The sequence below is a fragment of the Carassius carassius genome, chromosome 15 (genome assembly GCF_963082965.1).
Source record: "Carassius carassius chromosome 15, fCarCar2.1, whole genome shotgun sequence".
Taxonomy (NCBI): domain Eukaryota; kingdom Metazoa; phylum Chordata; class Actinopteri; order Cypriniformes; family Cyprinidae; genus Carassius; species Carassius carassius.
The window spans coordinates 17,376,439-17,389,285 of NC_081769.1; the positions used below are offsets into that span (position 1 = coordinate 17,376,439).

The 12,847-nt window shown below is 38.4% G+C and overlaps 1 protein-coding gene across 8 annotated transcripts in view; it reads right to left on the bottom strand.

Annotated features, from left to right (window-relative positions):
• Nucleotides 1-7,249: 7,249 nt before the first annotated feature.
• Nucleotides 7,250-12,847, bottom strand: part of LOC132158300 (POU domain, class 2, transcription factor 2-like) — a 41,901-nt gene continuing 36,303 nt past the window's right edge. For 6 of the 8 annotated variants that reach the window (XM_059567655.1, XM_059567652.1, XM_059567650.1 and 3 more), the window contains 2 exons: nt 8,716-8,789; nt 7,250-8,489 (listed from right to left, as the gene is read on the bottom strand). In XM_059567655.1, coding sequence (XP_059423638.1) covers nt 8,188-8,489; nt 8,716-8,789 — 376 coding nt within the window. In that variant the 3' untranslated portion in view covers nt 7,250-8,187. The remainder of the gene's footprint in view (nt 8,490-8,715; nt 8,790-12,847) is intronic. The other 2 variants (XM_059567658.1, XM_059567657.1) reach the window with 1 other exon arrangement.

Below are 12,847 nucleotides of genomic sequence, written 5' to 3' on the forward strand. Positions count from 1 at the left end.
AAAAACAGTGTTTGCATTGCCTTCATTCTGATCCCAACATTAGGGAATTGTGGATTCATTTTATTTTTAATGAAGATGCAGACCATGTCAGTAAGAACTTGGTCCTTTGTTCACTTCATTTTACCGCAGATTTACAATCTCTGATTTACTACAAATCCACTGTAAAGCAAGAAGAAGAAGAAGACATGACGCGCCGGCTGTTGAAAATGCGCTCAGGACTGTTTGGACATTACGGTGAATCAGAGTTAAAAAAACAATATAAATACTGTGCAAGTTTCTTACATTAATGTATCATCATGAGCCACAGGGTTTAATTTGGTTTTGTTTGTGTATGTTTTTTTGACTCAAAGCCATGATTCCCATTCACTTCTATTATATGACTTACAGACTGCAACGGTTTGAGTTAAAAATCTTCATTTGTATTATACTGAAGAAACAAAGTCACCTATATCACGGATGCCCTGTGGGTAAGCAGATAAACATAAAACTTTCATTTTAGGGTGAACTATCCCTTTAACAGTTGTGACAACAGTTAATTGACATACATAGAATTAATTAAAATGATGTTGTATGATTTCTAGGCACTGAATAGTTCAGCTACAGGATCACGCAAGAGTCGCACCGAGGAACTACCGTAACTAGACAAAATTGTTACCTAGTAAATACTGTACTATAAGTAGTAGATACTGTATGTTTCTGCTAAATGAAACCATGTCATCGGTTATTTGGGTGGCTTTGAATGCCTGTAAAATGTGTAAATCACAGGCACACATTCCTCACAAAGGTCACAAGTGTGACTTATAGAGCCGATCACTGACCATTTGTGTGTTTAGACTGAATGTCAATAGCTATTTAAGAGTGTAGTCATATGTCGAATAGTTCTGACACTGTGTGTGCTCTGCAGGTGCGGCAGCTCAGGGAAGGGTGTGAAAACACTCAGGCAGAGGAAGGGAATTTGATTGTTTGTGTGAGAATGTCCTCTGAAACTCTAAACGTCAGATGATTTCCTCAAGCCCACACTGTATTTGTTTAGCTTGTAATCATTGTTGCAGGATTCCATGACAAAGATAGAGTGTTATGGTTGATAATAACATAAACAAAAGAGCATATGCTCCAGCCCCATGTTTGTGGAATTTACTGTGCTCCTGTTACACACCTGAAATGCCACCGTCATCTGTTCCGTCTTGGAGTGCTGTTACACACTCACACAAACACACACCTGTGCCACTGAAGCGACAGATTGACCACCTGTCTCTGTGAGTGGGCGGGTACAGTCTGACTGAGGCAGATTGTGAGTGGGAGAGGAGATGACTGACGCCTCCTGTGACCAATCTGTAAACATCTCACAGCTCCTGCAGACTGAAATTACATTTACTTATGCACAGGTCTTAGGTGGTAAATGATACCTGGACGAGCTTTACTGTTAGCATTCTCAGTGGAAATTCACAGTTGAAATACAGCCAAACCTGAGAAGTATATGTCACGTGACTAATCAAAGATTAATTAAAGGTTTATACATATAATATTATGCAGATATTTAAGGGGATTTTTTGCTTCCAGAACCTGACTGTTGGACTCTGTTACCAGTATTTACAAGCTGGTAAGAAACATGCAGCTTGTGCTGGACTTAACATAATGTAAGTGGGAAAGGACCATCAGTGTCTTTAACTATAGGCTAACAAAATCCTCCTTGTCAGTAATGTCAGTGGCATTGTGAACACAATAGGCATACTTTTGCTTTTAACCTCCCCACTACTTTGAAACGACCTGTCAATCCAACCCACTCATAACAGGACAAATTTACAGAAATGTTTCTGTGACGCTGACATGTTGTATACCTCCTCGCAATCAGTGATGCACAGTTTCCACAGTCCAACTCATCTGCTTGTAGACAAAACAAGTGTGAAATAACTTAGTGAAAACAACAGATAGAGTTTTAAGTTAAAGTGATGGATATATAAGTCTATACCAGGGCTATTCAATCTGCAACAAGTGTTTAAGCATGGGCAAAATTAATATGCATAGCGAACCATTTTAATGTGTAGGTTAAATTAAAACTATATGTAAAGTTTTAACCTTAAAATATATGTTTATTGGCACACATAGTGCTTCTGTTTCATTCCCACGCCATGCTTTCCCTAAATCGTGTTTTAGTTTGCTGAGCAGGTTCAAAATACCATGAAAAAGGCAGACTGTTTTACAGCAGCAACAAATGCACCCGTACAGGCATGACAGTGGTGTGTTTACAACTATGAATTCCACTCACTTTCCTGTAGAGGTCTCTTAAGTCTCAAAAGACACAAAACTTAAATACTCTGACATTATGAACTCATTAAAATAATCATTTTTGATTTGTCATATAGGCTACTTGTACATTTCTTAATTTTACTTTTTACTAACATACTACGTTTTAATGTGGAAAGGATCGGATCAGCTCAACTTTAGGTCTTTGGGTTCCTAACTAAAGTTAAACTTTGGCTGATGTTGGGTGTTTTTTCAGTAGCAGATGTAAAGACATATAATATTACATTTGATTCGTCTAAATTGGAGAGGAGTAGAACATGAGTAAAGGACGAGCTGTCTGGCAAAGACCAGATGTCCTATATGAGTCAGATGTGCAAACGAGAGCTGTGAAAAGTGGAAAAAAGAGGGAGAAAAGAGCGAAACAGATAGATCTAGAGAGAGTGAAGGAAGCAAGGGGAAGAGAAAGTGACTAAGTTGATGCACCATGTGGAGGCAGAAGCTCTCGCGGATGATTCATCCATATGAAGGAGAACAGCGTGTGGCTGCTGCTGCCACCCAGCGGCCAAACGAGGACTGATCGCGTCACACACTCAAGGAAAAGACAACATTTTCATGCACTGTTCTTTTTCTCTACCGTTTTTATTCAGATGAATGAAACACTTTCAGTTACAAAAATGACTTTAAATGAACAACACTGTACAATGAACAAGCGAGTTATTTGTCAACTATTTTTTTTGGTTTCAGAGATAATTACACCAAAAGGCTAACCTGACACCATAGGGAGAAAAAGAGAGACAGAGGACAGAAGAGAAGAAAAAGGAACTGCTCAACTCAAGTGAGAAAAAAAGGAACGATGGAAAGGGGAAAACATGACAACGTAGCCTACATCAACAAGCAAAACAGACGCACACATTCACGCACATATGCCAAAATAACCGCATATCTGTCCGATTTAAGAGTGTAAAATACGCTCACATGAACATATGCACGCACAGACAATGACGCACGCACGCGCTTTCATTTACGCACTGAGTGAGCAGCGAACATGAAATCAGGGAGAAGATGCAGGGGACAGATTAACACCGCTAACCTCCAAAAACGGAAACAAAAATTAATCACAGACATACCAAGTCTTGTCTTTAAGATCATCATCACCATGAAGATTTTTCCCCAAATAATGAATATTTAAAAATATACATTTCATCATTATTTTCATCGTATGTTACTTTGGATAGTTGAAGTGATACCTTCAGAAACTGGGTTGCTAGGTGACCAAGAGAAGAGACAAAAGAAAACAGCTGAGGATGTGTTAGTGGAGCTCTTTGGTTTAACTAGACCTGTTTAAGTTCTTTGCTATTTTAAAAAAATCTTTTTAAACACCTTTGGACTGAAGCTGTTTTTTTTTTTTTTTTTTTTTTTTAATGTATAATATATATATAGAGAGAGCAGGTAAAACAACAATTAGAGAGTAAAATGAGAACAGAAAGACTCATTTGCAGTTCTCTTAGGCGATTTGAAATTATATGATTTTTTTTCTTTCCTCAGGAATTTTCACCCATATCCGATTGTTAAAAGGGTCATATGATGTGATTTCAAGTTTTCTTTTCTAAAGTTGCAAAGACAAAAGTCTCAAACCCAAAGAGATATTCTTTATAAAAGTTAAGACTCGTCCATGTCCCCTAAAACACCTCATTTAAACACTCCCCAACATGTCTGCATCACTGTGTGGGAAGATTTGCATAAAGCCTCCGAACTGTTCACAGAAAGAAACAAGGCATTACTTTGATTCTAGCGGTAGTATTGTTGCTGCCGCCACCATGTTGTTGAAATGCTGTGTGTTTCATTGCAAATATGAAACTACTTTGTTTGGCCTTCCAAAAGAGGACACAACTAGAAATCAGTGGTAAAGTTGTATTTACAACACGGTTCCAGAACAGTTCAACCCAAATATTCAGATACACAAGTTTTGAGCAGTGTAGAGTAGCGCTTGTTGTTGTTTCTCCGATCACAAATGCAGACATCGTTTTATGTTTATGTGGCGCGATGCAATGCAACACGAAGACAGTATAAGTAATTTTAAACAGTATGTCCCCAATAGATGCAACAAATGCCTCCTTTATAAATGCTTGCCACAACGCACAGGATAGCTGGCCAATCAGAGCATACCTCGCTTTTCAGAATGAAGAGCTTCGTAAATATCAATGGTTTCAAAAAGGCGGGGCATAGAGGAGAAACAGTAATGTACAGTATGTAGAAAATGTTTTTTTTACATTAAACCACATAAATACATCTCGTTACACCAAATACACAAAATAATGTTCTTTTTTTTAGCAACGTCATATGACCCCTTTAAATTGAAAAACGCTGCGAATCAACCTCAAGGAATGTGTACAGATCTTAGGGAGCGTGTGTGTTGTGTTCGGTCTCAGAATGACGTGTTGCTTTGGTATCATTCTCTGGAGATTCACGCCACTGAGAGACTCACACTTTGAACACGCTCCCTTAAGCTGCAGATATTAGCCAAGTTTTTAAGACGAACGGAACTGAGCCTGACTGTAACGGAGCCTGACTGTAACGGTAAGAAGGAAAGCTATAGAAAAGATAACGCAAGATTGAAAGGGTACCCCTTATATTCCTCTTCAACATCTCTTGCGTTTTACGACATAACATTTGTCACCTAGCAACAACAGTCGCCTCCCGCTCTTCAGTCACCTTTCTGACTTATATACTTACACATGCACAATAAGTGTGTACATCTATGAAAAGGTGTGTGTATGTGTCCTGCCCTGTGTTTAGTGACTGGAAAAGTGGTCCCAGGGGCCGAGGGAGTGAACCTGTCAGAGCATCAGTGAGGTTATTTGAGTGTTTTTATTTTCATAATGTTCCCTGGCCTATCAAAACACTTCTCCTCGGCCCCTGCTTCTTTGTTTTAAAGCATTCATCTATTTGGTTTGTTGTTAAGAGAGTGAGGTATATGAGGAACTATCTCTCTTCTACACCCCCTAACCAGGAGACAGAACAATAGACACGCTACAAAATAAAAACAAAAACAAAGCAGGAATAGGAATAGGACAAAGAGGAGGAGGAGTGAGGCAGAGAGCAAAAAGAGAGGAAGATGGAGCACTGATACATTTCTGCTATCATACAATACATACATTCAGCTGTATTTTCTATCAAGGAACCCAAAATCCCTCCGTCTTTCCTCCCCTAAAGTTTTTGGTTTTGTAGCTGTTTAAAGCTTTCAGGTCAAGGCTCATGGCAGCACTGCGCTGCCATGACGACACCATCACAAGAGGTAGCCTTCGCCACAGTAACCATAGCAACACGATCCCTAATATCAGCAGTGGCAAGACAGGTACGCACATATCCTATAGGACCTTATCCCTTCTAAGCCATGGCAGTGTATGCTTTTACTCTGGAAGGTTACTTCAACGCTGAATGAATGCTACCGAAACATTTGAGCAGAAGAAACACAGTGCTGCTTTTTCCCCTGATAGGTTTCCCTCCCACAGGCTCTGTCCAGTAAGGAACAGCTAAGAGGTCGAGAAGACAAGTGTCCGCCCCTACGCTGTTGATTAGCGGCCGGCACTTTAGGACCGACAGTTGCATTTGTCGATGGATTTGGTTTGAAAGGTCGCCTTGGCAAAGCAAGTTTACATTTGAATACAATCTGGTGCCTCAAACACACCCACTACAAAACAGCATCTTGAATATATTAAATAAATAATAATATGAATCATAATTACAAAAAAAAATTTGTTAAGAAATTCACAAACGAGCTAGAGGAGAATAAAAAAAGAAACACACACACAAAAAAAATCTAAATAATAAAATGGAGCAGGAAAAAAAACACAAAAACCCAAAAGAAAGAATTGTGAATTTTTGGTCTAAGTAAATATCAACATTTTTTTATCTTTTCACAATGTTTTTCTTCCATACATTAGCAATTAGTAAGCATTATAACATAGATCATTTACTACAAAATCTAAAGAAGCACTAACTGACCCATTCGGACTATACGGTAACGTAGAGAACTCAGTTCATGTAGCCGTTCCTCGTTGAACCTGCAGCACTCACCGACTACAGATTTCAGCACGATATAAATACAACGGTAAGGTGGATGAGAGCATGTAAATTGTTGCTTATGTGATATTTGGTTCTCTTTAAAGCTTGTTTATACTCGACTTTGGTTCTTTGGATGTACTTGAGCATGTTTATCCTGGTTTCTTATCTGTTGAACTGAATTTTCACAGTATTGTTTCAACCACCTGATTAGAGTCTCTAACACAACTAGATAGGAACAAGTAAGGAACATAAAAAAATGAGATTTCCGCAAATACGTGAATACCTTTTCCCCAAAAGAAAGCACACAAATCTACACACACAGCCAAGAAAAGTCCCACAAAACAGACAGACGGAACGAAAGACCAAAAGTAACAACCCTCCCAACCCTCAAATGAACCCGAAACATCTTCTTCAGATGAGTCCAGTGAGGTCATCAAAGATCTCGCCACCCAGGACCAGGAAGAGTTTGAATGACAGGAGGCAGAGGCGGATCGCTTGCTACATGGTTCTGGGTGACCTCGGTCCAGAGATGCATGAAGGGATACTCTTTTTCTGTACAGCGACTCACTTTACACCTCCATCTGATTTTTGGCTTGGTTCGTTTTTGGTTTTCCTTTATGGGAAGTTTGTCTGGCTGTGAAGTTTTGCTCCATTTTTGTTTGGCTTTAAGAAGAAGCAGAGAGGATGGGAGCCCCTTCACCATTTCCCATGTTGCCATGCTGTCTTACCAGAGCGGCCTCCTCAAGGTTTGGGCCCCGGATCTCTTTCTGCATCATGTAAATGATGAACTGATCATGTATGAATGGATCGCTTTGGTATTCAAAAGGGAGAAAGTGAGTGAGGAAGGCATGAAATGGAATGAGGAAGGTACGAGCACTTAATTATTAAGAAGGAAACGAGAGTATTTACACTTAACTAGAGGCGTGAAAGCTAGAGTGATGCTTGGTCTCACTTTTATTACACTATTTGACATTCATGTCATTAGACAAACAAGTGCATCAAGCTATGCAGTGCTAATATAATGAACATCAAAGACCAAACACCCAATCCTTTCTATATGCTTGAAAAGACATGGAATGATGATTATGATGATCATATGTACTGAAACATTCAATAAAGACAGATGGAAAAATCTGCTACTTCTGAGAAAAAAAAACAGACAAGAATGATGAAGAACCAGAGAAACACAACAACGTTGGGAATCCGGCTCGTTCATTTTTAAAATTAAATCATAATAAACATGAAAGAATTAATGTGATTGCATGGCAGATAAGATGATGAGCTCAGAGATGGCTGGACTGTTGTCACTGGGTCTGGTCCTGGACGGTTGGCTATTTACAGGTCCTTTGGATAAAGCTTTTCCATCCGTATTTTTGGTGTTTGTTTTTGGTATTTGAGATTTTGGTATGCTTGGAATTTTTTTTCTTTTTTTTGTCATAGTGAGTCTCTCAAAGTTCCATTATACTTTTTGGTATTCAGTACTCCTCATGTTTGCTTCAAAGAGTTCTTTAACACACAGTAAAGTTTGTTCTCTTTTTTGTTTTTGGTGCTCAAGGATCTCTTTTTGTCCTCTTCTTACTGCACTACATAGTTTATTGTTCTCCTTTTATTTATATATTTGGCTGCATCCAGCTAAGCCGCATGGTGTTTTTTTGGTTTCGTTTTCCCTCCTCTCCTCTTCCTTCCTGCTTCCACTCTGTCTCTCCATCTCTCCCCTCTTCTACTCTGTATATTTTTGGCATCAGTAGAGTGGGAGAGCGGAAGAGAGAGAGTGTGAATGAGAGGAAACGAAAGGGAGCGAGGGGATCAAGAGATGCTTTGGTTGACAGGTAAGGTTTCACCTCCTCCTTCTCCTCCTGTAATTGGCCTTGGGCAACGTCACTCGATTTTAGCCCCTCCAATCGAGTGTGGGCTATGTAGCAAATCGCCGGAAGAGCAGGAAGAGATGGGGCTCGAGCAAGGGGAGGGACTCATGCCGCCTGTGACAGGAAATGAGGTTTTGGAAAGAGCTGAACTGCCCAATCCCATGCCGGTGCCTGATGCCATGGGTAACAAAGAGGAGTGGTTGAGGAAGAGGGAAGAGGGGAGACCTGCTCCTTGGCCTCCAGAACCATCAATTAACGCCTTGCTGCTTCCCTCAAGACTGGAAATGGGCAGCTGGCCACCACTGGCTGCTAGAGCTGTGAGAGAAACACAGTATTACTCACAAACATCACCGAAACTGACATGTTACGCATTAAACAGGATGCACGAGTACCATGTGAACTGATGAGCAGATGTGAAAAAAGGGTGAAAAGGAGTGGAAGGACTTAAACAAACATTCAAACAGAGAGCACACAGTAACACATGACTGATATGAGGTGGCAAAGTCATTGGTGTCTCTCTCACCCTCCCTTTTACACAAACCTTGGATAGTAGCAAGTGGGTTGCAGCCAAGAAGAGCTTGGTTCATTCCTGTGTTAACTCCCCTCACCATATTCCTGAGTCACACAAACAAATAACCAACCCACAGAACAAACAGACAGAAATGGGAAACAGAAATACAGGGAAGAGGAAGGGAAAAAGAGAAAACATTTAGAAGCATAGTTTAAAGTAGGGCCGTAACAATCCATCGATATGGATCGATACATCGATTAAAGGGGTCTTATTATGCTTTTTCACTTTTAGTCAGTGTGTGTTTGGGCATAAAAAAGATTTACAAAGTTATAAAACTCAAAGTCCAATCCAAAGAGAGATATTTTGTTTAAAAAAAATCTCTTTTCAAGTACTACAGCTAACGGCTTGTTTGGACTACAGTGTTGTTTTCCTGTGTTTTGTAATGTCAAAAAGCGGCCCATTAGAATATCATTAAAATAATTGCCTATGGAAATTGTAATGGTTGGGAGGTGGGGAGGGGCGAGGTTGTGGTTAGATTGCTTGAGTGATCAGACAAGACGAAAACGAAGAAGTGCTGCTGTAGCATTAAGTTTTCACCTGTCGAAGAAACATTTTTCTGTTTTTTTTCACCATCGTGCCTTTTGAATATCCTTGCAGAAGATGTTTTCTACCTCGCTGAGCATTTTAACGCAATTATCAAACATGCACCTGAATTATTATGTATGTAAATATGTTTGTTACAGTTATGAAAACATTTTTAAAAATTGCTGATGGTGCAATACTGGACAATGATGTAATTGCAGAATTTACACTTCAATTATGAGACTATGGTATAAATAAATTCAACTGTATAACAGTTTCACTGCAATTCATGTTATAATGTTAGAATTAAAGAACAATAAAAATAATACATATTACAGTTGCACTTATCTGTACATAGTAAATGCAGTTATTTTTCAGCGATTGAGGGGTGTGGCAAAAATATGAATCCATATTCAGAAAGGCACGGAAAATAAATAATGTTTGCTAATGTTTGCCTGTTACAATACAGTACATACAATTTCAGTTACCACACGAGTAGGTAGAAGAGATGACTGAGGATGATGGCAAATGATTTGTAGATTCTGAGCACCACTGACAAAACATCTAATCTTGTAAAATGTGTGGCAAGTACTGTGGCTCCATATAAACAGAGTATGTACGAATGCGAATCTTGAAAGTGAAAGTGAAATTAAAAAGCGATTGTGCACTCAAAAGCAGTTTCAGTGCCAGGCATAATAGCGGCTCCCTGATGCCCGCAATTTATATAAGACTACAGTATAATTACCAAGTGATATAACTGCGAGTATTGAAATATATATTTTCCACCAATCTCGTATTTGTTCCCTTTAGGGGTTTTGGTTCCATATACATGGTTCCATATACAGGTCATTATCTTTCCGAAATGGTATTGAGATGCAGGAGGTATGGGGGGGGTCATGGTACTGGCTCAAAATCATGATGACTATCAGGCACCAACGATGACTTTGTCTATTAACCCAAACCTAGTTCCCACTCTAATATGTCTTGCAATATCAGTTCGTGCAAAGTACATGCGTGTTCAATATTCACGGAGGCCAAATTGATCTGGCAATATTGACCCCTTCCTTAATGGATTACTCCACCAAAAATTTTAATTTTGTAATTAATCACTTACCCCCATGTCATTCCAAACCCATAAAATCTTTGTTCAACTTCGGAACACAATTGAAGATATTTTGGATGAAATCCGGGAGGCTTGTGACTGTCCCATTGACTGCCAAGTAAATTACACTGTCAAGGTCCAGAAAACTATGAAAGACATCGTCAGAACAGTCCATCTGCCATCAGTGGTTTAACCGTAACGTTCTGAAGCGACGACAATACTTTTTGTATGTGAAGAAAACAAAAATAATGACTTTATTCAACAATTTGTCTCCTCTTTGTCTCTCCACATCACCATAACACCATTTTGGAGAATATCCGCTGAACGCAAACTGCATTTGCTATCCTGTGTCAGCCGTGACACAAGGATACATTTTCTATGTGATTTTAACAAAAACAGTGCATCCGTGCAACTGACACAGAAGAGTGTACCCAGCTTGCGTCCAGTGAATATTCTCTAAAATGGCATTATGGTGATGTGGAGAGACACAGAGGACACGAGATACAAGAGATTGTTGAATAAAGTCGTTATTTTTGTTTTCTTTGCTGTCTAAAAAGTATTCTCATTGCTTCATAATGCTACGGTTGAACTACTGATTGCAGATGGACTATTCTGACAATGTATTTTATTATTTTCTGGACCTTTACAGTGTAATTTACTTGGTACTCAATGGGACAGTCACAAGCCTCCCAGTTTTCATCCAAAAATATCTTAAATTGTGTTCTGAAGACGAACAAATCCTTTATGGGTTTGGTACGAGATGGGGGTAAGTGATTAATGACAAAAAATTTACATTTTGGGGTGGAGTACAGTTGACGGAATCGTTGAGTGCTTGTGAGAAGTTTTCAGCTCGCAGTGACCCGTACACATCCAAAGTGTACACATACATACAGGTTCATCGACAGCGCGCTAACGCCTAATTGAGCTCTCTTCCGCTTTTTTTGTGCATGGACGAACAAATACAGACCAAATTACATGTGCGCCTTGGCGAATATGCTAGTAAACACAGTCGGATAGCCCTTTGTCTTAACATAAACATTTGAGAAAGAAAACGTGTATCAGTTGGCTACACTGGATCCGTGCTTTCCTTCTTATGTCTGTTTCACATGTCCTCCATCTGCAGTGAGTATGCAATTTGAAATCAAAATAATGGATAAATGTTGTGTTCGTGGTAAGGATCAGTATCAGACTGCAAACGCGTCCTATGTGAAAGCAAAATAAGACTTGTAACGCACACGGACTGCATACGCACTGCAGATGGAGTATGTGTGAAACAGGCATTAAAGTGGAAGCAGACTAACAGAAAACTTCTGTCAAAGAAAAAATCTAACAGATTTTGACTGAACAACTTTTATAAGGATTAATCTATATTTAATCTATACAGTGAAGACTATGCAGTGTTATTTTAATATTACATTTCTGTACTTGAACATTTCTTTTAGATCTGCCTGAAAAACCTGAAAAGCACTGTTCATTTAATTTGTGTTTTTTTTATATTGTGTTCATTTTCTGCTATTGCTTGTAATTTGGTTAACTGTAGAAGTTTTGTTTAGAACTGAGCCCATAGTATCAGCCAAAATAAGTCTCAAATAGTTTTAACAGCTTTATTTATTTATATATTAATGTATTTTTTTTCCTACAAGAGTACCTCATTTGTGTTGTTTCCTAATGAGGATTTACATTATTTTACAAATTGCATATTTTAGCAGGTAGGTTATTTGTAGGCCTATTTTTTGTTCCAAATGTCCCAATTGAGAAACAGGATGTGAAAATTTTAGCTAAATGTTCATGTTATATGTTTTGCTTGCATTTGTGAGTTGCAAAATGTAGATGGTTGTTTAAAATAGGTGTATAAGACAGTATAATAATATTGATATATCGATCTATATTCTCCTGTATTCTGTATATCATATCGAATTGTATCATAGAATTGTTTTAAGTATATGCAAATATCATATCGCTGGGTATGAGAATCGATATCGTATCGTATCATGATGAACCGTCTGATTTACACCCTTAGTTAAGAGCTAGAAAACAGTGCAAGAAAACAGGTATTTGCAGAGTAAATGCATTTTTTCATGTAATACAATGCAGGCCACACACCAGCAGACCTCAGTGGCGCATCAGTACAATCCTTATGCTAAGATGTAATGTGATTTGACCAAATCTTTTGAACAAATATGAAATCTTAAAAAAGAATTCAAATTCAAAAATTTGTAATATATATTTTTGTAGTATCAAAACAAATATATAATAAATATTTGCAAATACTATTTTATAAATTATATTAAATTAATTATTATAAGTTCTACAACACTTATAATTGATAATAATACCACCGTGCATTTACATTATGTATGTGCACATACATATTACATCGTCTCAATATCAAGGTCAATTTTCCAGAATTCACCTTATGCACTAAATCCACATTTTCCTATACTTGACAATGACAAAAAATATGTTTATGTGAAAGTG